The sequence below is a fragment of the Mastigoproctus giganteus genome, chromosome 7 (assembly GCF_048544385.1).
Source record: "Mastigoproctus giganteus isolate SK-2022 chromosome 7, ASM4854438v1, whole genome shotgun sequence".
Taxonomy (NCBI): Eukaryota; Metazoa; Arthropoda; class Arachnida; order Uropygi; family Thelyphonidae; genus Mastigoproctus; species Mastigoproctus giganteus.
In genome coordinates, this window is record NC_143581.1 from 184,943,638 (window position 1) to 184,970,629 (window position 26,992).

Below are 26,992 nucleotides of genomic sequence, written 5' to 3' on the forward strand. Positions count from 1 at the left end.
CTCCGTAGCCAGGTGGGAAGGAGCAGCAGTGCGTAGCACACGCTTCTTGATTAGACCGGGGTTCGAGCCCGTCACCACCAAATACGGAGGATGCGGAAAGGTCAGGGAATGACCACCGCATATCCCGGAGCAATATGGCCTTAGTTGCTAATGCTACTAAAAACCAAATAACAAACAATCAAGGTAATTGAACAGTATTTCTAGAGAAAAACTGTTCAAATACTGTTCAAGGCCTAAAGTGATATCAGATGAACTAATGAGACTCGTGAAAGGAAAGAAAAATGCACGGGATGCATATAAATTATCAAGTGACACAGAAGACTATGGTAGATATAAGATAGTCTGTAATCAAGTCATAAAGGAGGTTAGGCAAGCAAAGGCAGATTATGAGAAACTTTGGCAAAGGATGCAAAAAAAAACCTCATCAAAGACTTTTTTACTTATGCAAACTCTAGAAGGAAGGGGATGAATCAGATTGGAACACTTGATATCGATGGTTCGATCAAGATGAACCTGCTGAAGTAGAAACTGAATGATTATTTCTCATCTACATTCACACATGAGGAAGTCTGTAGGAAGCTAGAAGCTTAATAAACTCTGGCAGGGAGCTAAATGATTTTGTAATAAGTAAGATCAAAGTGGTAGAGAAATTGTTGAAGTGAATATAAGAAATGCACTGGGGTGGATGGGATCTATCCAGTTATATTAAAGGAGGCAGCAAAGGTAGTAAACAAATCCTTAGCCATAATTATGAAAGCTTCCTTGGACTCAGGGGAAGTCCCCATAGACTGGAGATGTCCAAATGTGTCCCCAATTCACAAAGGGGGATCAAAGGGTGACCTGAGTAATTACAGACCTGTTTGTTTAACTTCGGTTCCAGGGAAAATAACTGAGTCACTAGTTAAAGAAGCAATTCAGGATCATCTACACAAGACTGCAGTTATAGTTCAGACACAGCATAGGTTTGTTAAAGGGGAAATCTTGTCTGATAAATATGATTGGATACTATGATGTGGTCACAGAGGAACTGGATGACACAGAAAATAATTTTGACATCATATACTTGGATTTTAGGAAAGCTTTTGAAACTGTTACACATGGAGACTACTGTACAAACTGGATCAGTATGGCATTTGGGCAAGTTGCTACAATAGATAAAAGGATGGTTGAGTGGAAGAACACAGAGAGTAGTAATCAATGGACACTGCTCTTTGTGAACTAATGTTATTATTGGAATCCCCCAGGGTTCGGTGTTGGGCCCATTTATCAATGATATTGATGAAGGTATATCAGGGTTAATGTCAAGTTTGGAAACAATATGAAGGTTGGCAGGGTTGTTAATGACAGCACCCTACTGCAACATTATCTAGAAAAGTTGAGCATATGGGCTGAGAACTGACAACTGAAGTTTAACATTAACAAATGTAAAGTACTGCACATGGGTAGCAGTAACCCCAGAGTAACATACCAACTGGGTGGTACCACACTCAGGGTAGTGGAGAATGAAAGGGACCTGGAGGTAACTGTGCAGTCAGATATGAAGTTTTCTGAACAGTGCAGACAGGCTGCAAGTATAGTTCATGGTGTCTTGTCAATGATATACATGAATTTTGCTAGCAGGGATAAGGATGTGACTGTCCCCTTGTATAAGGCAATGGTCAGGGCACACCTTGACTACTGTATACAGGTCTAGAGACCTGATTTTAGGAAAGACTTAGAGCTGCTGGAACAAGTACAGAGAAGGGCAATGAGATTGGTGAATGGAACAAAGGGTTGCTCTTACAAAGAAAGGCTTACCGTATTTCCCCATGTATAAGACACTCCTATGTATAAGACGTACCTTAATTTTGGGGCCCAAAATTTGAAAAAAAATGTATTACATAAAGTTATTGAACTCAAGTTTTATTCATCATAAAATTCATACAACTCCCCATAACTTGAATTCAGCACTGCACGAAAATCTTTTCTGAGCCATTTCTGGGCAGAACGTGGCAAAACGTAACCTAATATACCGGTAACGAGTGCGACTTGAATTCAGCACTGTACGAAAATCTTTTCTGAGCCATTTCTGGGCAGAAGGTGGCAAAACGTAACCTAATATACCGGTAACGAGTGCGAAACAATGAGCGCAAATACAACAAGCGCGAAAAGCGGGAAATGCAAGTAAAAAAATCTACAACCACTGTATAAGATGCACCCAGTTTTTAGACCCCAAATTTTTCGAAAAAAGGTGCGTCTTATACATGGGGGAAACACGGTAAGTTCTGCAATTTGCAGTGTCTGGAGATTAGGCACCTATGAGATGATCTAATTGAGGTGTTTAAGGCCTTGAATGGTTTGAGCAAGCTCAATGTTGATGGGATTCTTCCTCTTGCTCAGCTTACTCACCTGAGGGGACATAAATTCAAATTAAGGAAAGACAATTGTAGAATAGATGTGCAGAAATTTGCCTTTAGCCAGCAGGTGGTTGATAGTTGGAACAAACTTCCATCTGTTCTGGTGGAGGTCAGCAACTTAAATCAGTTCAAGGCAGAACTAGATAAACATTTGGACTGAATGGATGGGTGAAATGGAAAGGGTTTTTTTTTTTTGGATGATGCTACACATAAGCTTGCTTTCTTGCATCATATGCCTCTACTAATGCTAAAAGTGGCCCCAACACTGATTCCTGAAGGAATCCATTTGCTATACTGATCTACCATGAAGCATGTCCATTTATGACTATTCTGTATCATCTATCTTTCAACCAGCTTTGATTCAATGAAAGACAGTCCTGATATTCACAGAATGAATAACAAAAAGTCCTCAGATCTCATAACAATGTCATCTAGTAGTGGTGTAAAAGTACAAATACCTACAATTATTAGTATTCAATATGAAGTGGGAAGGTGGCTGCAGTTTGTCTGCTATGAACAAAGATGGACACATCCAAATATGCAGCACAGAGCCATGAAATTCTGAAGTGCACAGAATATACTGTAATGTGTCACAGTCTTCCAATAGCGTAAGAAGCTCATGCAGGATGACCATCTTCTATTCATGGAATCCAGGACCTACCATGTCCAGGAAAGCACACAAGGCCATTACTCCAATAGATCTCATAATAAAATAAATGGTGGCAACATGAATAAGCTAGCACAGGCCATCATGATATGACCATGCAGGAGATCACCAGAAAGTCAACATAAGTCAGTTACACCTAGAATATATCACACAAACAAGATCGGTTTGTTATCCAGCACAGGGAAAATAATATTAACATTACATTTTGATTGAAACAAACTACTGATAGTTGGTTTCTCTATGGTATCACGGTCAATATGTATTACTACAATGAAACAATTATGGTAAGACATAAAGGTAAAGTGGGTGGAGGAGCTTAATGAATGGCACAGTGTTACTCCCTAATAAGGACACAAATCTCTGTCTGTCTGTCTGTCTGTCTCTCTCTCTCTCTCTCTCTCTCTCTCTCTCTCTCTCTCAAAGAAGAATTGAAAGGTCATGATGCTTACTTTTAAACAGGGCATCTCTGAATTGTTTATTCTCAATGTGTGATTTGAATAGATAAGTGAACAGCTCTAATAGATCTTATGTTACTTTTTTTTTCTTTTTTAATTTCGCAATTAAATTAGCAACTGGATAAATTCACATATCCATTTCAGTGTGGTCTGCATCTGACATTTTAATGTTTGATAAGGCATAATTTATATAAAAGGTTTGCAAAACTGTATATTAACTACCCACTGGGTAAAGCATATATGCATGTATATATGTATGTAGTAGATTATATTATCAGAGTGGTCAGCATGTGCATAAAATCTCTGTTCAATTCCATGTATTTGAATCTGCAGATGTCAAAAAATAATGTTGTTCATAGTGAGTGCCTCATTGGCAGATACAAAACTCTGCAGCTGTGTGGCCATCCAGAGAATGAATGGAACATTGATTTATATGCACATATACTGTTATATGAATTACTTATCAGTAAAAGAAGAGCAAAAACTGTGATACCTCCCACTTCCCAGCATCCAAGGAAGAATCTAGCAACAGAGTGGCATGCTGGCGACTAACAGAAGTTTTCTCCATGTTCTGTAATATGATTAAATAGGATGCAGCAGTCTCAAATTGTCCCTGCCTTAAGCAAGCCTGTAAAGAAATGTTTAAAAAATAGAAAAATATTTTAAAATAAAAAAATAGTTAAAAATAAGATAAAAATAAATACTATTTTTTTTATTCATTGGTATAGTAATGTTATTTGCATGTGATATTGAAAAAAGAAAGTTGAATAGACTGACTGATGCATGCGGCCTCTCAATATCAAAATCTAAACATCATAAAACAGAGCTGCAGATGTTGGAAAGGTTAAGCTGTGTAAATTCTTCCTTCAAATTTCAAAAACTGCAAAAAATCAAATTTTAAGTTTTACCTTTTGTAGTTTTCACTTTTAACTACAGATAACTATAATTTGAAATTTACAAACATGAATAAGATATTAATGCTCACAGTTATGAGCAATGTTTTTTCAGAAATTTGCTACTTGGTAGCACTAGTGTGTAATCATTTGTGTAAGTGAACTCCATTAGGTGTAGTGCTAGTATCGACATTATAAACTAGGGAAAAGGAGGTGACTGTCCCTCTGTATAAGGCAATGGTCAGGACACGCCTTGAGTACTGCATACAGGTCTGAAGGCCTCATTTTAGGAAGAATGTAGATTTGCTTGAGTGTGTACAGAGAAGGGCAACTAGATTGGTGAGGGGAATGAAGGGATCCTCTAACCAAGAGAGGCTTAATTTCTGCAAATTGCAGGGGCTGGAGACTAGGTACCTGCAAGGTGATCTCATTGAGGTATATAAGGCCTTGAATGGGTTGAGCACGCAGAATTCGGATGGGATCTTCCACTTTTTCAGATTATGAACCTAAGATGGCATAAATTGAAATTTAGGAAAGACAGATATAGAATAGATGTGTGGAAATTTGCCTTTAGCCAGCAGGTGGTTAATTGCTGGAACAAACTTCCATCTGTCGTTGTGGAAGTTGATGGGTTAAATAAATTTAAGGAGAAACTGGACAAACATTTGGAGGGAATTGTTTTGTAATTTTTTTTTTTTTTTGGCTGATGCTGCATAAGCTCATACATTTGCTTTCTTGCATCACATGCCACTACTACTACTACTACTACTCAAAAAGATCACACATTCAATCCTATTTAAAGATTTTGAAAAAGTGCAAGAGAATATCACACATGCTTATGTTCAGAAGCCAGTGTTCCAGTTTTATGGGTTAGGAAAAACTGCATACAAGGGTTCATAACATGTTGAAAAAAGGCTGTCACTGCCGCATAAGAAACTTCTGAAATTTCCCTCACAGATAACATGACTTTTCTTTTCCACTGTTCATTTTTATCTTTCTCTCATTGTGGGGTACTGTATAACATAAGGCAATATACTGTCACCGAAATTATTAAACCGCATAATTCTAAAATAGCAACTTTACAGCAGAGTGAAAAAAGGTTCTTAAAAAAATTCAGTTAAAGTAAGAACAGTTCTATTCATATGAATCTTTCAAACACCCTCATCACTAAAGACTGAAAAATAATTAATCACTATTAATTATTTTTATTATTTTTAATTTTTACAGAAATTACTGAAGTTTTAAAAATTTGGAAAATATAATCATTATTAAAAATGCAGCAGTTGGGCTTTTTCAAGAAAACATTCCAAAAAGTGCCACTTTTTTTTTTCAGGCCATTTTTAAATGTTCGTTGGTTGTTATGAGAATGTTATGTGTGTGTCTGTTTAACTCCCTAATAACATTTCTGTTTGTCATTAAATTGACATGAAATTTAATCCCCCGCCCCCAATCAGGGTCGAGATGACCCCAATGGAGAGGGGGAAGGTATTTTCTCCACTGTTTTCAAACAAGATGGGCACCATCACAGTTAAACTTCACCTGTTTATGACTCTTGTTTAGTTTGATCCAAATCAAATTTACAACAGTTTGGAATGGGGGGGGGGAGTGCACCCTGACAAAACCATCTGCTGTTACAGCCGGACAAACAAAATTTACAATACAGAATTGCCTAGCTGCACCAAAATAGTCATCGTCATCACCTTCTTCTGAACAAATATGATACGATAAATAGTACATATCTGATAATACAGAAGCCAATTCAAAAAGAGAAATTTCAATTTCAGAAGTACAGTTATCTGCCAGTTTTGGTTATGAAAATCAACATAATAAAGTAACTATAATAATGACACCTAGAAGAAAAACAAAAACATGTTACTTTTTTCTTATATTTGAAAATAATAAAATGACCAAAGCAAAAATCCCACTGATAGTTAAAAATCTTCACCTATGTATTTTCATACAAAAGGCAATGATCACATTGATATTATCGACTGACAAAAGTATAACCAACTATTCTGCAACAGCCACATTATCATTGCAGAAAAATTACATTATGGAAAATCATACAATATTATAACAGGCGCCTCTGTAGCCAGGTGGGAAGGAGCAGCAGTGCGTAGCACACGCTTCTTGATTAGACCGGCGTTCGAGCCCGTCACCACCAAATACGGAGGATGCGGAAAGGTCAGGGAATGACCACCGCATATCCCGGAGCAATATGGCCTTAGTTGCTAATGCTCCTAAAAACCAAATCAAACAATATTATAACAGTTTAGCATATTATAACAATTTCAATTCAAAACAAAAGTGAGACATTGCAACAAGATATGGATATGTCATAAACAGGAGAGTAAGCAAATAATCACCATCAAATACAGTTTGGCCCTGGAAAGACTGTGCAAGGCTCATGGGTTAGAATTTTTCTCAGTGTGGTCTGTGCTTATCAACAGGAGAGACTGCTTCTACAGGGATGCGATATACTTAAATAGAAAAGGTGGAAGAATATTTTCTGATGCTATTCATGCAGTTTAGGTGGGTCGAAAAACTGCTAGCCTGGGGGACATACACAGTCTAATAGATTAACACTGAAGTGAAAGAGAATCTTCCATTGCTTCTATTGGAACATGCAGCAACCCAGAAAGTGAGGTACCAGGCATTTCACAGCCTGCTGTGGGTCAAAACAGAACAAGAAAATAAAAGGGCTGAGTTAGGGTAAGTAAGAGTAAGAACAGGTGCATGTATACTTGAGAAATGTACACTAATGCTAGGAGAATAGTAAATAAATTTGATGAATTTGAAGTGCTGCTCAAGTCATCAAATGCAGACATTGTGGGGATATTGGAGACACAGTGTCACTCAGATATAAGGGATACAACTTGAATATGGGGAGTACAATGTACACAGAAAGGACACACAGGACAGAAAGGGGGAGGATTATGCTGTTAGTTAAGAAGCACATAAAATCTAAGGCACTGTATCCAGTTTACATGGATGGGCAGTGCAATGCTGAGTGAGTTTGGTGTGATATAAGCATTGGGAAAACAAAAATGAGAGGTTTGTTATAGGCCTAATGACTCTGATTAGCACAATGAACAACTGTACAGAGAAACAGAGTTGGCTGGTAAATCAGAATATCTCATAAAGGGGGATTTTAACTTTTCAGTTGTTATTGATTGGAACTTGTTGATTGGTCACTCACACACTAGCAAGACTTTTATGGATTTATTATTTATTGGGCAACTGTTCCAACTACATCAGCACATTAGACAGGCAACAAAAGAACAATACTCTAGATCTGATTATCAGCAGTGATCACAATGTATTGATATGGAATTTATTAGACAAGTAATTAACAGACATGATAGGAGGGCATATATGATGAGAGCCTTGTCGATTAATTTGGCCCTGGAGGGATTGTGCAAGGCTCCCGGGGTAGAATTTTTTTCAGCATGGTCTGTGTTTGTTAACAGAAGAGACTGCTTCTACAGGGATGGGATGTACTTAAATAGAAAGGGTGCAAGAGTGTTTGCTGATACTATCAAGACAGCATTAAGTGGATTGAAAACTGCTAGTTTGGGGGGATTCACAGACTAAAAGGATAAAAGTAGCCGCAGGCAGAGGTGAAGGTGATACTTGCACTACTTCTATTAGAACGAGCAGCGGCCTGGAGCGAGGGGAGCTGGGGGTTTCAGGGACTGATGGCAGTCACCATGAAACAAATAAATACATGGGTTGTGTTAGGGTAACTAAGAATAAGAATAGGTGCATTTATACTTGCATGTACACCAATGCTAGAAGTATAGCAAATAAATTTGATGACTTTGAAGTGCTGGTCAAGGTTGTTGGTTGGTTGTTTTGTTGTTTATTGGCGCATTGACAACGGAGATCATAGCGTGCCAGTTCATTGGTTATATTATGTTCTTTGTATGCATATTCATTCTCTATATCTTGGTCGAATGCACAGGAGTTAAATATTTTCTGTGATTATATATGCTATCTTTATTTATAGTAGGTGGTAGGCGTTGATTGTCTGCACGAATCTGAAAATGTCTGATACACGTTCCTTGTCACCTAGGATATCTTTGAGGGTGATGTTTTGATTTCCTTTATATAATGATGAGAAAATCTTTTGTCGTTCATTTTCATAAGTTGGGTATTCTACGAGTATATGTCTGATTGTTTGGGTAGTATTGCATGTTTGGCATTTTGGAGGTTTTTCGGCATGCAGTAAATAGCCATGTGTGATGTGTGTATGTCCAATTGGTAGTCTGGTCAGAACGACTTCTTCTCTCCTTGATTTCCTTGTGCTTGTTTCCAATGTTCAACTTTTGGTTTTATTTCATATAATTTTTTTGAAGTTTGTTTTTATAAGAGTTCTTGCCATTGTGTTATAGAGCAGTTTTGAATGATTGGTTTGTAATCCTGATACGAACTGGGAAAGGTTGTTTCTGGAGGTTAGTTGTTGATTTTGCAATTCTGTCAGCTTCTTCGTTTCCTTTTATCCCTTTTGTGTCCTGGTATCCAGCAAAAAAGTATTTCTTGTTTTTCTTTTGTTAAGTCTGTTAATATCTGTTTAATTTGCATGAGAACTGGATGGGTTATACTGGTTGTGGTTTGTATGGCTTGTATTGCACTTAATGAATCAGAATATATTACTGTTCTCAAATGGTATGTGGTTCTGAAGTACTCCAGGGCTATCTAAAGTGCTACTAATTCTGCAGTGCAGACACTGCATTCTTTTGGAAGTTGGGGTGCCAGGGTAGTGTCTGGGAATACTGCTGATACCCCTACATGATTCTCTGATTTTGATCCATCTATATATATATATATATATATCCCAACCATGTACCAATATATATATATATATATATACATATATATGTATATTATAATTAATATGATAAATAAAAGTAAAGATGGCAGTTCGAAACTCCGGAAAGCTTAAAAAATTACATTAAAACGTCAAAAGAAAGTTACGATAGCCTACATCAGATAAAGGCGGGAAAAATTTGCTAAATACAGTACTCCGAAATGGGGAAGAAAATATGAAATTAATAAATAATGAAATCTGATGTCAGCAAAGTAAATATTGATGCTAAATCAGGTATTTCATCGGGGGACTACACCTGACAATATTTACTTTGCTGACATCAGATTTCATTATTTATTAATTTCATATTTTCTTCCCCGTTTCGGAGTACTGTATTTAGCAAATTTTTCCCGCCTTTATCTGATGTAGGCTATCGTAACTTTCTTTTGACGTTTTAATGTAATTTTTTAAGCTTTCCGGAGTTTCGAACTGCCATCTTTACTTTTATTTATCATATTAATTATAATATACATATATTTACATTTGCATCCGTTGCTGCTGCTTTGCGCGCTTCGGTGCATTTGCCATATCCAGTTTATTTAACTCTCTGATGTTTTCTGTTTTTACTCTTTAATACAATATTTTATATATTATATTATTACATACATATATATATATATATATATATATATATATATTGGTACATGGTTGGGATATTTAGTTCTATGTACTGCATGCAGTTGTTGAAAGTTAATGTCTGACAAGTTATTTTTATTCCAGGTTTGTGCGGAAAGTTCACAAGTTGTGGAGTGGTTTATCCATAGTGGTATTATGTGCCCTTCAAGATTTGCAACATTATCTATGTTAAGATCATATGTTGTCAGTAACTCTTGTAGTCTGACTCCTAGAGGCTTGTTTGCACTTTTGCGATTCCTATATATGTTTTTCCATTTTGGTGAGAATAATGATATCCAAGTTGGATGGTCTCTTATGAATCTTATCTTGTATGCATAGAGTAGGGCCAACTGTTGTCTCCTGAGGAACAATGGTAGTTCATTTGCTTCTGTATAAAGACTGTATGAAGGTGATGTGTGGAAGGCTCCTGTTGCTTTTCATAGTGCACTATGGTGAATCGGATCTAACCATTTTAGGGCGCTCTTTTTGGCGGATGCATAAACGGGTGCTCTGTAATCTATTTTTGGCCTTACTAGTGTTTGTACAGGTTGAGCAGGGTATAATGGTCTGCTCTCCAAGATACTGATATTAAGACTTTAAGAATATTAAGTCATCTCATACATTTTATTCGTAATTGCTTTATATGCTCTATGAAGGTTAACTTGTTGTCTAAAGTGAGGCCAAGAAATTTTACGCTTTGTTTGACGGGTATTTTGTGACCTTCTATTGTTAGTTCAGGGTCAGGATGCAAGTTTCTTTTCCTACAGAAAAGAAACTTACATCGCAGACTGTTTTTTTTTTTTTTTGTTGTGAAATTCTAAATCCGTTTTTCTGGGCCCAACTACTGATTTCGTTAATTGCGCATTTTAGTTGCTTTTCTATTGTTCCCATATTCTGTACTTGATGCGATATACTGAAGTCATCTACATATAGTGAATACGACACCGTGGATGGCAGTTGTTTTGTGATGTATGTCATTTATTTTTATGACAAATAGTATAGCACGGAGGACAGACCCCCCTGGGGAACTCCTCCTCCTTGTTTATATGTTACTGACATGGTGTTCTGGACTCTGACCTGAAATGTTCTATTTTTCATAACGTTTTCGATGAAGATCGGTAAATGTCCTCTGAGGCCTGTATCGTAGTAGTAGTAGTAGTAGTAGTGGCATGTGATGCAAGAAAGCAAGTGTATGAGCTTATGCAGCATCAGCCAAAAAAAAAAAAAAAAAAAAAAAAAATCACACCATTCCCTCCAAATGCCTGTCCAGTTCCTCCTTAAATTTATTCAACCTATCAACTTCCACAACGACAGATGGAAGTTTGTTCCAGCAATTAACCACCCGCTGGCTAAAGGCAAATTTCCGCACATCTATTCTACATCTGTCCTTTCTTAATTTGAATTTATGCTCCCTTAGGTTCGTAATCTGAACAAGTGGAAGGATCCCATCAGAATTCAACGTGCTCAACCCATTCAAGGCCTTATATACCTCAATCAGATCACCGCGCAGGTGCCTAGTCTCCAACCACTGCAATTTGCAGAACTTAGGCCTCTCTTGGTAAGAGGATCCCTTCATTCCCCTCACCAATCTTGTTGCCCTTCTCTGTACACGCTCAAGTAACTCTACATCCTTCCTAAAATGAGGCCTCCAGACCTGTACGCAGTACTCAAGGCGTGGCCTGACCATTGCCTTATACAGAGGGACAATCACCTCCTTCTCCCTGCTAGCAAAATTCCTATATATCATTGACAAAACCCCATGACCTGCCCTGGCAGCCTGTCTGCATTGCTTAGAAAACTTCATATCTGACTGCACAATTATTCCCAGGTCTTTTTCATTTTCTACCACCTTAAGTGTAGTACCACACAGTTGGTACGTTTCTCTGGGGTTACTTCTACTCATATACAGTACTTTGCATTTGTCAAGGTTAAACTTCAGTCGCCACTTCTTAGCCCATCTGCCCAAATTATCTAGATCCTGTTGCAGTAGCACACTGCCATTACTGTCATTAACAACCCTGCCAACCTTTGTATCATCTGCAAACTTCGACATTAAGCCTGATATACCTTCATCAATATCATATATCATTGATAAATATACAAAACAACAGTGGACCTAACACTGGATGTCTTGTAGTATACTGTATCACCATGCTGTGTCATATGCCTTTTCTATATCAAAAAATATGGTAACCATATGTTTTGAACTTATAAATGTATCTCTTATGTCTGTTTCTATTCTTATGAGGTGATCTAAGGTGGATCTATTATGTCTAAACCTCCAATTGCATACTGTTGAACCAGTTGATTGTTTCTAAAAACCAGATTAATCGTTTGTTGATTATTTTCCATGTCCATGTCCATATCTTCTTCTGTGAAAATTTCTAGTACTGGTTCTTCAGATGTGTTTATTTTTTCTATATCCATCTGTTCGGTTGCTTTGGTGTTTGTTTGTTTATTTGGTTTTTAGGAGCATTAGCAACTAAGGCCATATTGCTCCGGGATATGCGGTGGTCATTCCATGACCTTTCCACATCTTCCGTATTTGGTGGTGACGGGCTTGAACCCCGGTCTAATCAAGAAGCATGTGCTATGCACTGCTGCTCCTTCCCACCTGGCTACGGAGGCACCAATTGGTGTTTGTAGGTTTAGCTCGGTCTTTGTTGTGGTGCTGATTTGTTGGTATTTGTTCTGTGTGAATAGAAATTGGAGTATTCACTATTTTCTCCTGTTTTCGTGCCTTCTATCCACCAAGTGATTCTTTTGGCAGCGGTGGAAATTTCGGTTTGAACTTCTACTGATTTATATTGGATCACTGCTTGTGCATATGATGGCTTGTTTGTAGGTCAGGGCTGTATTATTCTCCTTGCTTCTTGGTAGGTTGTGTCGTGTTGTGTTCTGTTTTGTATTTCTGAATTAGTTTCTCTTGTTTCCATTTTTCGCATGTTTTTTAATAGGCTGGGTGTTCCCCTTTACAGTTTGTACATTTCAAGGTATTGGCAAAGCAATTTATAGTCTCGTATTCTTTAGAACCACATTTTGCACAGGTTGGCGAGTTTCCGCATGCCATTTGCGAATGTCAAATTTCTGACATTTGTAACATCGCAATGGATTTGGTATATAATGTCTTACTTGGATATCCTGCTTTGACTGTTGTTGAAGGTTTTCAGAGTATTAAAGGTTATTATTAGAATTCTTGTTGTAATTATATTTCCATCCCTTCGGATATTAATTCTCTTCACTCCTGTTACCCCTTGGCTTCTCAATTCTTCTGTGAGCTCTTCTTCTGACATATTTAGGAGGTCCCACTCGGAGATCACTCCTCTGGAAGAATTCAGCATGTTGTGTGGTGTTACAATTACTGGTAATCCTCCAAAGAGGGATTTCTCAGGCGTCGAACAGACCTGGGAGATCCTACTAGACCCTCTAATGTTTTCTGAATTACTAAGGGAGACATACGTCCTAATGTCTGATCTCCTGTCGCATATATAACAATGTATGTCGGTATTTTTGGTGGATCCATATCTGTCTGCTTTGTGTTTTCTGTATCACTACTTGGTAGGGCTTTCTCTTGAAGCCCTGTAGTATCAGTAGTTATTTTACTACTCATGTTTGCTCTTTTGGCCCTGGGAGTGTTACTTTCCTATCCTAGGTTACCAGCCCTGCCATGTGGAGGCAAGAGCAGTGCCACTTAGTGACCAAGTGGCTACTGTGTGTTAGATTAATAAAAGTGAGAATAAGAGAAAAAATAAGAAAGGTGGGTTTCCTTTTTGTGTCTTCACTTACTGCTTGTAAGACAAAGAGCTGTTTCACAAAAATAAAAGGAAGTTAACAATGAAAATTAAAGAAACTGGTATATTTTTCCAAACTCTCTATAAATTGCTGGGAATCGCTTAGTCACTAATAAGTTGCTTGGCATCTGGAGCCACTGGTCAAAGTATCAAAGGTGGATATTGTTTGGATATCAGAGACGTGGTGTCACACAGATATTAGGAATGCAGAATTGGAATTTGGGGAGTACAATGTGTACAGAAAGGCTAGATAAGATAGGAAGTGGGGAGGGGTTAGGCTGTTAATTAAAAAAACATAAAAATCAAAGGAAGTGCATCCAGTTGACACAGATGAACAGTACAATGTTGTGTCAGCTTGGTGTGACATAAGCACTAGGAAAGCAAAAATAAAAGTAGGAGTGTGTTATAGGCCTAATGACTCAAATGAGTACAACAAACAATTGTATAGAGAAATAGAGTGGTCTAGTAAATCAGAATGTCTTATAATGGGGGAATTGAACTTATCAGATACTGACTGGAACTTGTGGTTTGGTCAATTGCACACTAGCAACACTTTTGTGGATTTATTGCACGATTGTTTTCTGCAGTAGCATGTTCGAGAGGCAACCAGAGAGGGTAATACTCTTGATCTGGTTATTAGCAGTGATTCTTCAGGCATTAAGAATCTGCAGATGAAGAAATCACTAGGTGGCAGAGATCACAGTGTGCTGATGTGTGATTTACTTAAAGATATAATTACAATCAGGGATAAAGAAAAGGGTTTTTGCTTCCGTAAAGGTGACTACAGTGGTCTCAGACAATTTTTTTATTCTGTACAGTGGGACCAACTAATGATGTTACCAAGAGTAAATTCTAAGTGGGAAGCATTCAAGGAATTAATCGTGGATGCTACTAGAGTTTTCATACCTATTAAGAAATCATGTTCAAGATTTAGGCCTAAATGGTTGTCAAATGAACTAATGAGACTCGTGGTAAAGAAGAAAAATGCATGGGATGCATATACATTATCAGGCGACACAGAAGCCTATGGTATTTGGATTTGTAATCAAGTCACAAAGGAAATTAGGCAATCGAAGGCAGATTACGAGAAACCTTTGGCAAAGGATGCTAAGAAAAACAGCAAGGATTTCTTTACTTATACAAACTCTAAAAGGAAGGGAATGAATTAGATTGATCCACTTGATATCGAATGGTTCAACTGTTGATGATCCTGCTCAGATAGTAAACAAACTGAATACTTTGCATCTCCATTCACACATGAGGAATTAGGGAAGGAAGGAAAATGCCAAAAGTTTATCAAATTGTAACAGGGTGCTCAATGATTTTGTAATAACTGAGAGCAAAGTGGAAGAGAAATTGTTGAAGTTAAACATAAGAAAGGCACCTGGGGTGAATCGGATCTGTCCAGTTATATTAAAGGAGGCAGCAAAGGAACTAAGCAAACCCTTAGCCATAATTATGAGAGCACCCTTGGAATTAGGGGAAGTCCCCACGGACTGGAGATGTGCAAATATATCCCCATTTCACAAACAGGGATCGAAGGTTGGCAAAGTACTGCATACGGGTAGAAGTAACCCAAGAGGAACGTACCAACTGTGTGGTACTATACTCAGGGCGGTAGAAAATAAAAAAGACCTGGGAGTAATTGTGCAGTCAGATATGAAGTTTTCTGAGCAATGCAGACAGGCTGCAAGAGCAGGTCATGGGGTTTTGTCAATGATATACAGGAATTTTGCTAGCAAGGAAAAGGAGGTGATTATCCCTTTGTGTAAGGCAATGGTCAGGCCACATCTTGAGTACCTGTACAGGTCTGGAGGCCTCATTTTAGGAAGGATGTAGATTTGCTTCAGTGTGTACAGAGAAGGACAACAAGATTGGTGAGGGGAACAAACGGGTCCTCTTACCAAGAAAGGCTTAAGTTCTGCAAATTGCAATGGCTGGAGACTAGGCACCTGTGAGGTTATCTGATTGAGGTGTATAAGAATGGGTTGAGCACGCTGAATTATGATGGGATTCTTCCTCTTGCTCAGATTACAAACCTGAGGGGGCATAAATTCAAATTGAGGAAAGACAGTTGTCGAATAGATGTGTGGAAATTTGCCTTTAGCCTGCAGGTGGTTTTTGTGGAAGTTGACAGCTTAAATAAACTCAAGGAGGAACTGGATAAACTTTTAGAGGGAATGGTTGTGTGAATTTTTTTTTTTTTATTATTTTTTTAATTTATTTATTATTTTTTTGGCTGATGCTACATAAGCTGATACGCTTGCTTTCTTGCATCACATGCCTCTATTACTATTACCATGAAGGTTAAAGGAAACGGGTTTTGCTTTTATAAAGGTGACTGCAGTGGTCTCAGACAGTTTTTAAATTCTATTCAGTGGGAGCAACTAATGATGTAACTAACAACAAGTTCTAAATGGGAAGCACTAGTGCTTATATAATAGAAGCTATAGGCTATTAATACAGCTCAAGACTTAGATCTAAATGGAAGTCAGATGACCTATGGAAACATGTATTAGAGAAGAAAATTGCATGGGATGCATATAAATCAGATGATAAAGAAGCCTAAGGGAGATATAACCTAGAATGCAATCAAGTCAGAAAGGAGGTTAGGGATGCCAAGACAGTTTACAGAACACTCTGAGAAAGAATGACAAGAAAAGCACAAAGATTATTTTACTTATATTAATAGTACAAGGAAGGGGTTGAATCACATTGGTCCACTTGATGTCAATGGTTTGATTATCAGTGATCCTGCTCAGGTTGCTGACAGGCTGAATAGATATTCTGCATCTACATTCACACACGAGGAATTCTTTAGTGAGAGGGATGCCATAAGTTTATTAAACTCCAACAGGGAGCTAAACCATTTTGTAAAAACTGAGAGGAAAGTGGAAGAGAAATTGTTGAAGTTATACATAAAAAAGGCCCCTGAGGTGGATGGGATCTATGCAATATATTAAGGGAGGCAAGAAAAACGTTACCAGCAATTATGAGAGCATCTTTGGATTCAGGGGAAATCCATGTGGACTGGAGATGTGCAAATGTATCCCCAATTCACAAAGGGAAGGGTTTGGTTTTTTTTTTTTTTTTTTTTAGGAGCATTAGCAACTAAGGCTATATTGCTCCAGGGATATGTGGTGGTCATTCCCTGACCTTTCCGCATCCTCCGTATTTGGTAGTCATGGGCTTGAACCCCGGTCTAATCAAGAAGCGTGTGCTACGCACTGCTGCTCCTGCCCACCTGGCATATGGAGGTGCCACAAAGGGGAGGGAGTGTTAAAGAGTGACCATGAATAATTACAGAACTGTTAGCTTAACTGTGTTCCAGGGAAAATAATGGAATTACTGGTTAAGGAAGTATTGCAGTACCATCTACACAGTAGTGTAATTATACTTCACTCACAGCATGGATTTGTTAAGCGGAGACCTTGTCTGACCAATTTGACTGGATACTGTGAAGCAGTCACAAAAGAACTGGAGGCAAAAAATAATTTTTATATCATATACTTGGATGTCAGGAAAGCTTTTGATACTGCTGCACACAAAAGACTGCTTTACAAATTGGAGCAGTGTGCCATTAAGGGAAAATGCTAAGGATAAAGGGATGGTTGAGTGGTAGAAGAAAGACAGTGGTTATCAATGGATACTGCTCTTCGTGGACTAATGTTATTAGTGGATTTCCCCCAAGGTTCAGTGTTGGGCCCATTGTTGTTTTCTGTACTTATTAACGATATCGATGAGGGTATATAAAGCTTAATGTCTAAATTTGCAGATGATACAAAGGTTGGCAGGGTGTTTAATGACAATAATGAAGGTATGTTTGCTGCAACAAGATCTAGAAAAATTAGGTAGACAGGCTGAGAAATGGCAAACAAAGTTTATCATTAACAAATGCAAGGTGCTGCATATGGATAGCAGTAATCCCAGAGTAATGTATCAACTGTGTGGTACTACACCCCGGGTAGTGAAGAATGAAAAAGACCTGGGAGTAATTGTTAGACATGAAGCTTTTAGAGCAGTGCAGACAGGCTGCCAAAGCAAATCATGAGGTCTTGTCACTGATATACAGGAACTTTGCTAGCAAGGATAAGGAGGTGATTGTCCCCTTGTATAAGGCAACGGTTAGGCCACATTTTGAGTACTGCATACAGGTGTGGAAGCCTCATTTAATAGGGATATAGAGCTGCCAGAGTGGGTATAGAGAAATGTAATGAGATTGGTGAGGAGAACAAAGGGGATGCTCTTACCAAGAGTCTTCAGTTCTGTAAATTGCAGTGTATGGATACTAAGCATGTGAGGTAATCTGATTGACGTGTTTAAGGCTTTGAATGCTTGAGCAAACTCAATGCTGATAGGATTCTTCCTCTTGCTCAAACTGTGCACATGAGCTGGCATAAATTCAAATTAAGGCAGGAGGGTTGCAGGATAGATGTGCAGAAGTTTGCCTTCAGCCAATGGATGGCTGATAGTTTGAATAAATTCAAGGAAGAACTACACAAATTATTGGAAAGGGATGTATAGGTAAAATGGATTTTTTTTTTTTTTTTTTTTGTTGATGCTGTATAAGCTTTCTGTTTTTAACTCTTCTATCATAAAGGGCTCATTATAAAGATGGGAATCCTTAGATTTGAACTTAATTTGCTGCTTTTCATTTTTGTCTTTCATTACCAGAAACTCCTGAGTGTAAGACGACGTTGAAGAGATTTCCCAGAGGGTATTGGATATTGCAGTTTGGTCTGCAATAATGCATTCATTATATTCCGGGATCGATGAAGGGTGGGTTGAATATTTCCCCTTCATTTTTTTGGATTTTGTCCCAGACTGCTTTAGTGCTGGTCGAGTTAATAGTAAATGTAAAGCAGATCCATGTATTCCTTTTGGTTCTGATGGCAAATATAGCATGCCATGGCACATGTACATTCGAAGAGTAAGAGATCGGCCATGGTAGGATAAGAATAACCCCCTTCTTATCTAACAGGGGAATAACCCCCTGTTAGATAAGAAGAGAAACAAACTCAAGTAAAGGACATTCTTATCAAAACTAAAGAACTAAAATGGTCTTGGGCAGGACACATAGCTCGAAGACATGATGACAGATGGACTAAGAAAATAACAGAATGGTATCCAAGAGGAGCTAGAAGAAAACCTGGAAGACAAAGGCGGAGATGGATAGATGAAATTCATGAGTTTGTGGGTAGTAAATGGATGTCCAGTGCTCAAAACAGAAGGAACTGGAAAGTTGCTGGAGAGGCCTTCATCCTGCAGTGGATTGAAAATGGCTGATGATGATGATGATGAACCCCCAAGCTTTGTTTTCTGGCTTTTTTGCTGCTGTGCATTCAGCATTCCATCACATTTTGGAAATGGAGGAAACAGTGCAGACATTTTTCGGAATTACAATTGCAGCTGCATGAACAATATTTTCTGTGATCTATGCCACTGAATCATTGATAAGCTCCCGACTGCAGATTTGCCAGATTTTTTTTTTTGGCTAGGGGCTGCTTTACTCAGTTAAAAGAAAAAAAAAAAAAAAAAAAAAAAAAATTACTGTACTGTTAAACTGTGCCAGATTTTGAAAAGCATTCAGCCAGTTTGATCAATCTTCACCGTGGTAACCTAAAAGGTAGACACAGCTTCCCATTAAGTAGGCTGGTGATTGCGGGGAAGTGATCACTTCCACAGAAGTGCTCTACTTCCTAAGTGATTGAATGCAGGAGAGAAGCGGAGCATATAGAAAGATCAATAGCAGAAAACATACTGGTAGTTTTCTGCTAGAAAAAGGTGCTAGTTCACACATTTTGAAAGGGGAGGTCATTGTCAGTGAGGCATATGTTCTATGACACGACTCCTTCCATTAATGTAAGCACTGCCCCACAGGGTATTATGTCCATTGAACTCACTCAGGAGTGGCAACTGTACAGTGAGGTCATCAAAGTCTCTTTTGGAGATGTCAAATAAACCAAACAGGCTGTTAATAAAAACTCTACCATAAGGTGAATTGCTACTGCTTTTAAGTTGGTGGAAAGCAGAACAGACTGAAATGAGGTGTGGTTGCCCAGAAGGATAGCAACTCCCACAGGGGCAGGTCTATCCCCAGTTCTGTCCTCATGTACAATAGTAGTATTATGAAAGGAAGGGTTACCATTTGCCTTCAAATATGTTTCCTGCAAGCAAAAGCAAACTGCCTTACATTTTTGCAGGAAGGCCTTGATGTCATCACTGTTTCACCAGAATCATGACATTTTCACTGTAGGAATATATCCATTATTTTGGCTTGGTGGGTCCATCATGCAGCTTCTGAAGTGCTGAGAGCTTACTTTTCTTAGTTTTGGTGGTGTTTTCTCTTTTGGGGAAGTATGGACACCGTCTTGTGTCCATTTCTTCCTCTGCAAAGTTACTTGGAAATACTACCAACTCCTGAGAAATGCCTTACAAAACTTTTATTAGTTAGCTCATAAATGTTCTTGGTGATTAATATAATGAAAAGCAAATACCCACAAACAGTTGATATTTAGTTCCTCCTAACTTTTATCAGAGAAAGAACATGAGGTCTATCTTATTGTCAAAATTCACTTTTCTTCAGTGGGGGAAAACCCCTGGTGCTGCCAGACAACTAACACACTTTACTACCTCAGAATATACAGCAAAAAATTAATTTCATTAGGCAGCATTGGGGATAGATGGAGAGTCTTAAAACTTCCCATCAATCCCTACTGCCGCCTCCGTAGCCAGGTAGGCAGGAGCAGCAGTGCGTAGCACACGCTTCTTGATTAGACCAGGGTTCGAGCCTGTGACCACCAAATATGGAGGATGCCGAAAGGTCAGGGAATGACCACCGCATATCCCCAGAGCAATATGGCCTTAGTTGCTAATGCTCCTAAAAACCAAAATAACAACAAACAACAACTATCCCTACTGCTTTTAGACAACCCACTTTTTTATGCAATTATACAGATTTGGAAGAGACCAGTTACCTGTTCAACTTTGTCTTGATAATGTTGCTGTTGTTGTTATTTGGTTTTTAGGAGCATTAGCAACTAAGGCCATATTGCTCCGGGAATATGCAGTGGTCATTCCCTGACCTTTCCGCATCTTCCGTATTTGGTGGTGACAGGTTTGAACCCCGGTCTAATCAAGAAGCGTGTGCTATGCACTGCTGCTCCTTCCCACCTGGCTACGGAGGCGCCGTCTTGATAATGGATACCCAAACCTGAATCGAAAATGTCAACAAGACTGTATGATTATTTAGTATGTCAATACAAATATTTTTAGCAGGACATAAACATTATACTTTAAAGTTATGAATCAGATAATTATACATTGCTAGGTGGCGAATTTAAAATAGAAATAAATTAAAAGCAGGAACTGAATAATTAAGCATTAAAAAAAAAAAAAAACACCAGAAAACATATACAAGTTGTTCAATGATTAAAAATATTCTGTGACGATGAATGATTAACTTTTATAATCAGCATAATACAAATTTACCTGAAAAAGATTTTTGGGGTTACCAACAGCAGAGAAAAGGTAAGGCCACAAGGCCAATTCAGTTTTTCTGGCACACTGGACAACAGTTTGTAAAAATACTGGAAATTCCTGAATAAAATCTATAACTCTTGGAAGCAGTGCATCTAAACAAACAAAAAATAAAATAAAATAAATAAATTAAAAAATAATTATGACATGTTTATATGATATTAACTTCTGCTAAAAAAATTATTACAATAAATGTTAAAACTAATATTTACAAAATTTCTTAGTTTAAATGTGCTAAATGTGGGGGTGGGGAGAGAAGTCATAATCCTCAAAATCGGATGATCATTACCAGTGCCCAAATCAGTCCTATATTAATAGTCCTCGAGACCTGTATACAATATACAAAATGCAGCCTGTGGACTTATACAAAGGGATAATCACCTCCTTATCCCCACTATCAAAGTTTCTGTATATCATTGACAAAACCAAATTAGCTGTCCTGGCAGCATGTCTGCACTGCTCAGGGAATTTCATATCTGACTGCACAACTACCCCGAGTGTAGTACCACACAGTTGTTAAGTTACTCTGGGGTTACTGCTATCCATGTGTAGTACCTTGAATTTCTCAATGTTAAACTTTTAACTGCCATTTCTCAGTCCATCGACCCAATTTTCCTAGATCTTGTTGCAGTAACTCATCCTGATGGCTGTCGTTTACCCCCTGCCAACATTTGTATCATCTGCAAACTTAGACATTAAGCCTGATATACCTTCATCAATATCACTGATTAATATTGTAAACAACGATGACCCCAGTATATCAAAAACTGGGGACCTCCAATAATAACATTAGTCCATGAAGAGCAGTGCTCACTGATATCCATTCTCTGTCTTCTTCCACTTACTTACTTAACCATCCCTTTATCCATAGCAGTACATTGCAAACTGTAGCAATGTACTGCTGTACATTGCTACAGTTTGTACAGCAGTATTTTATCTGCAACAGTATCAAAACCTTTGTGAAGTCATGATGTCAAAATTATTGTTTGCAGCATCAAGTTCCTTGGTCACTGCATAATAGTAACCTATCAGATTGGTTAGATAAGAATGCCCCCTTGACCAATCTATGCTGTAATTGCAGTATAATTGGATGCCTGTCCAAATGGTCCTACATTACTTCTTTAACCAGTGATCCCATTATTTTCTATGGAACAGATGCTAAGCTAGTCTGTAATTACTCATGTTGCCTTTTGAACACCATTTATGAATTGGGGATATATTTGCACTTCTCTACTCCATAGGGACTGCCCCGAATCCAAGGATGTGTCCATAATTACGGCTAAGGGTTTTCTTACTTCCTTTGCTGCCTTGATTAATATAACTGGATAGATTTCATCTGCTCTGGGTGCCATTTTTATGTTCAGCTTCAACAAGTCATCTTCGGCTTTCCTTTCAGTTATCATATAAGTTATTTAGCCCCCCCCCCACTGAAGTTTGATTGATAAACTTCTGTATCCCTCCCCTAAACAATTCCTCATGTGTGAATGTAGGTGCAAAATACCTATTCAAACTGTCAGCAACCAGGGTCATCAACAGTCAACCTGCTTACATCAAGTGGCCCAATGTGATTCAACCCCTTTCCTTCTATTGTTAATATATGCAGACGTCTTTGCTGTTTTTCTTTCCATTCTTTGCCAGAGACTTCTCATATTCTACCTTGGCTTGCCTAACCCTCTTTGTGACTTGATTACAGACTAATTCATATCTACCATAAGATTTTGTATCATCCGATAATTTATGCGCATCCCGTGCACTTTTCTTCTCTGCCATGTGTCTCAATAGTTCATCTGATATTCATTTAGGTCTAAGCCTTGAACAGTATTTCTCTGTTGGTATGAAAAGCCTAGTAGATTCTTTGAGTACTTCTCTGAATACTTTTGCATTTAGAATTTATTGTGGGTAACATCATCAGTTGGTCCCACTGCATACATTTTTTAAAACTGCCTGAGACCTCTGTAGTCACCCTAATGAAAGCAGAAGCCTTTCCCTTTATCCTTGACAGTAGCTATGTCTTTAATTAAATTTCACATTAATAAACTGTGATCTCTGCCACCCAGTGGGTCTTTTACCTGCAGATTCTTAATGCATGAAGAACCATTGCTGATAACCAGATCAAGATTATTGTCACCCAAGTCAAATGGATGCACTGTTTAAGATTTAATATTCTTCTTAACTAAGAGCATAATTAATGAAATTTAAAAAGGAAACCGAAACACAACTACTGAGGGCGCCTCCATAGCCAGGTGGGCAGGAGTGGCAGTGTGTAGCACACGCTTCTTGATTAGACTGGGGTTTGAGCCCATGACCACCAAATACGGAGGATGCGGAAAGGTCAGGGAATGACCACCGCATATCTCCGGAGCAATATGGCCTTAGTTGCTAATGCTTCTAATAACAACAACAACAACAAAAAACAACTACTGAGTTTAGTATTATTTGTCTGATATGTATGGATGGTTTGAGTAGTGTCAATGTTTGGCCCTGGTTGTCTTAAAATAAACCAACCAATCAGCACAAACTAGTCCATAATCAAGTTACTTAGGAGGTCAGGCATGGATGCCCAAATCATGAGAAGTTTTTCCCCATGAGTGTAAAAAAAAGAAGCAAGGAATTTTGCTTATGTTAACACTAGAATGAAAAGAGACAAACCACACTGGTTCATTGGATATGAATGGCATAACTACTGATGACCCTGTCTAGGTTTGCTAACCAACTGAATAAATATTTTGCATTACATTTAAATATGAAGAAATGTTTAGAGAAGGCCAGCAGGAAGTTTAATTTTAGCCAGTGAGTTATAAATTACTGGAATAAGTTACCTATGTGGTGGTAGAGGCTGGCAGTTTGGGGAAATTCAAAGGTCAGGTTACGAACGGGAGGAGGGAAATGCATAAGCTGTCTTTTTCCTTTTCTTTCATTAATTATTTATTTAATTTTATTTTATTATTTTATTCTTTTTTTTGGCTGGGGCAACAGAGGCCTTAGGCTTCCTTGCACCACCATATGGCCATTACTAATACTGATTAGAAGTTAAAATACTTTATAACTTAATTTTTAATTATTATACAGCAACAAAGAAAGTAGAAAAGAAACTGCTGCACTAGAAGTGATCCTGTACAGGTTTGCTAACCAACTGAATAAATTGCCTGCTGTCATTATCTGAATAAGTTCAAAGAAGGACAACAGGCACCTAACTAATACTGATTAGAAAATTTATATAATACTTGATTTACATTTTAACTTAAGTTAAAATACTTTAATATATTAAGTTATTAAAAATTAATAACTTAATTTTTAATTATTATACAGCAACACAAAGTGGAAAGAAACTGCTGCACTACAGTGAACAAAGCACCTGGAGCTGTTTTGTTTGTTTGTTATTTGGAGCATTAGCAACTAAGGCTATATTGCTCCGGGGATATGCGGTGGTCATTCCCTGACCTTTCCGCATCCTCCTTATTTGGTGGTCATGGGCTCAAACCCCGGTCTAATCAAGGAGCGTGTGCTACGCACTGCTGCTCCTGCCTACCTGGCTATGGAGGCACCTGTATCTGGAGCAATGAATTCTATCCAATTATATTAAAAGCTGCAAAATAGGCAGTCAAACCTTTAGTCAAAATAATGAGAACATCCTTAGATTAGGAGAGAGTCCCTAAAGATAGATGTACAAACTTATTTTCTATTCACAAGGGTGATTCAAAGGGTGAAGTGAGTAAATTACAGACATGCAAATTTGACTTCTGGACATGGAAAACAAGAGTCAATAACTAAAGAAGTATTGCAAGACAATTTTGACAAGAATGCAGTTATATGGCTTTCATGGCACAGAACTGTTAAGAGAAGAGCAAGTCAGACCAATCTGCTTGGCTGCTATGAAGTAATCACAAAGGAACTAGATAGAAAAAAATAATTTTATATCATATACTTAGATTTCAGTAAAGCTCTTGACACTGTTCCACATGAAAGACTGCTAAAAAAATTAAAGCATGACACTAGGGGCAAGTTAAGCTGTGGATAAAGGGATGGTTGAGTGGCAGGAGTCAGAAAGAGTGGTTGACCACTCTTAATGATGAACTCTTAATTATTAAAGACTACTGCTGTTCATAGACTAATGTTATGAGTGGGAGGGTGTTAGCATTGGGCTCCTTACTGTTTTTAATATTTATTGATAGTACTGATGTATAAATTTCAGGTTTGATGTCTAAATTTGTGGATGATACAAAGGTAGGCTGGGTAGTCAACAGCAAGTTTGGTTACTTTAAGAAGATCTAGAAAAAGTAGATCGAGATGGACTGAAGTTTAACACTGATAAATACATATAATAATCCTGGAATAACATATAATTTGGGCAGCTTCAACCTTTGGGCAGCCAATTCATAAGGAAAAAAGACCTAAGAATAATTATACTTGCCTGGATTTTAGGCACATCAGTGATTAAGGCCACATTGTGCTATTGTGTATTATCTGTATAAGTCACAGGACAAATTTATGTTGTGCAGGCTGAAAAACTTGGAATACTTCACAGTGAAACACCCTGTTCCTACTGAGATTGGCCACTACAGCCTCAACTGAAGGAGATTTTAGAAATTGCTCCAGATATAAACAGTAATCAAACCCAGACCTCTCCAAGTGACAAATGGTGAAACCACTATAGTGTTACATAGGACAATAATTATACAGTTCACATGAAGTTCTCTGAGATGTGCAAAAAAGGCTGCTAGAACATTTCATCGAGTTCTGTCAGAACTACACAGGAACAGAGAAGTGACTATTTCACAATATAAAGTACCGTATTTCCCCATGTATAAGAAGCTCCCATGTATACAATGCACCTTAATTTTGGGGCCCGAAATTTGAAAAAAAAAAAAAAAAAAAATGTATTACATAAAGTTATTGAACTCAAGTTTTATTCATCATAAAATTCATACAACTCCACATAACTTGAATTCAGCACTGTACGAAAATCTTCTCTGAGCCATTTCTGGGCAGAATGTGGCAAAACGTAACCTAATATACCGGTAACAAGTGCGAAAAAGCGGGAAATGCAAGTAAAAAAATCTACAACCACTGTATAAGACGCACCCAGTTTTTTGACCCCAAATTTTTCGAAAAAAGGTGCGTCTTATACAAGAATACTGCATAAACAGGTTTGGAAACCTCATTTTAGATCTGTTAGAAATTGCACAGAGACATCACAGAGCAACATGATTAGTTGGGGCATAAAAGAAATTCTTGCCAAGAAAGACTGGGATTCTGTAACTTGCAATCTCTGTAAGCTAGGTCTGCATAGTGACTTAAATTAAGCAATAAGACTTTAAAAGGGTGAAGTAAACTAAATGCTGATGGCATCTTTACTTTACTCTTTCTCAAATCACACACACACACACACACACACAGAGAGAGAGAGAGAGAGAGAGAGAGAGAGAGAGAGAGAGAGAGAGATTTAAACTTAAAAAGGATTGTTGCAGAACACATGCACAATCAGTTACTCTCTGGCAGAATGCCAGAGAGTAACTGTTTGCTGGGATAAGCTTCCACCTAATGTTGTGGAAGTGAGCAGCTTGAATAAATTTAAAGAACGTTTGGACAAATTATTAGAAGGAATAAAAAAGGTTTTCTTTTTTGGTGGTGCTGTATAAACTTTGCTTCTTGCATGATGTTGACAATACCAATACTAACAAACATATTTTGGAGATGACACACTACATGTCCAATATGCACATTTCATGTGCGCATGAAGAACCAAAAACCTCCTCACCTCTGCAT

General features: G+C 37.9%; 1 protein-coding gene across 2 annotated transcripts in view; it reads right to left on the reverse strand.

Moving 5' to 3' along the window:
• Rich (Guanine nucleotide exchange factor subunit Rich) overlaps nt 1–26,992 on the reverse strand; it is a 579,939-nt gene that overhangs the window by 170,053 nt on the left and 382,894 nt on the right. For both annotated transcript variants that reach the window (XM_090378010.1, XM_090378009.1), the window contains exons 24-25: nt 21,179–21,321; nt 4,012–4,146 (exon numbers count right to left, since the gene is read on the reverse strand). In XM_090378010.1, the coding sequence (XP_090234136.1) occupies nt 4,012–4,146; nt 21,179–21,321 (278 nt within the window). The remainder of the gene's footprint in view (nt 1–4,011; nt 4,147–21,178; nt 21,322–26,992) is intronic.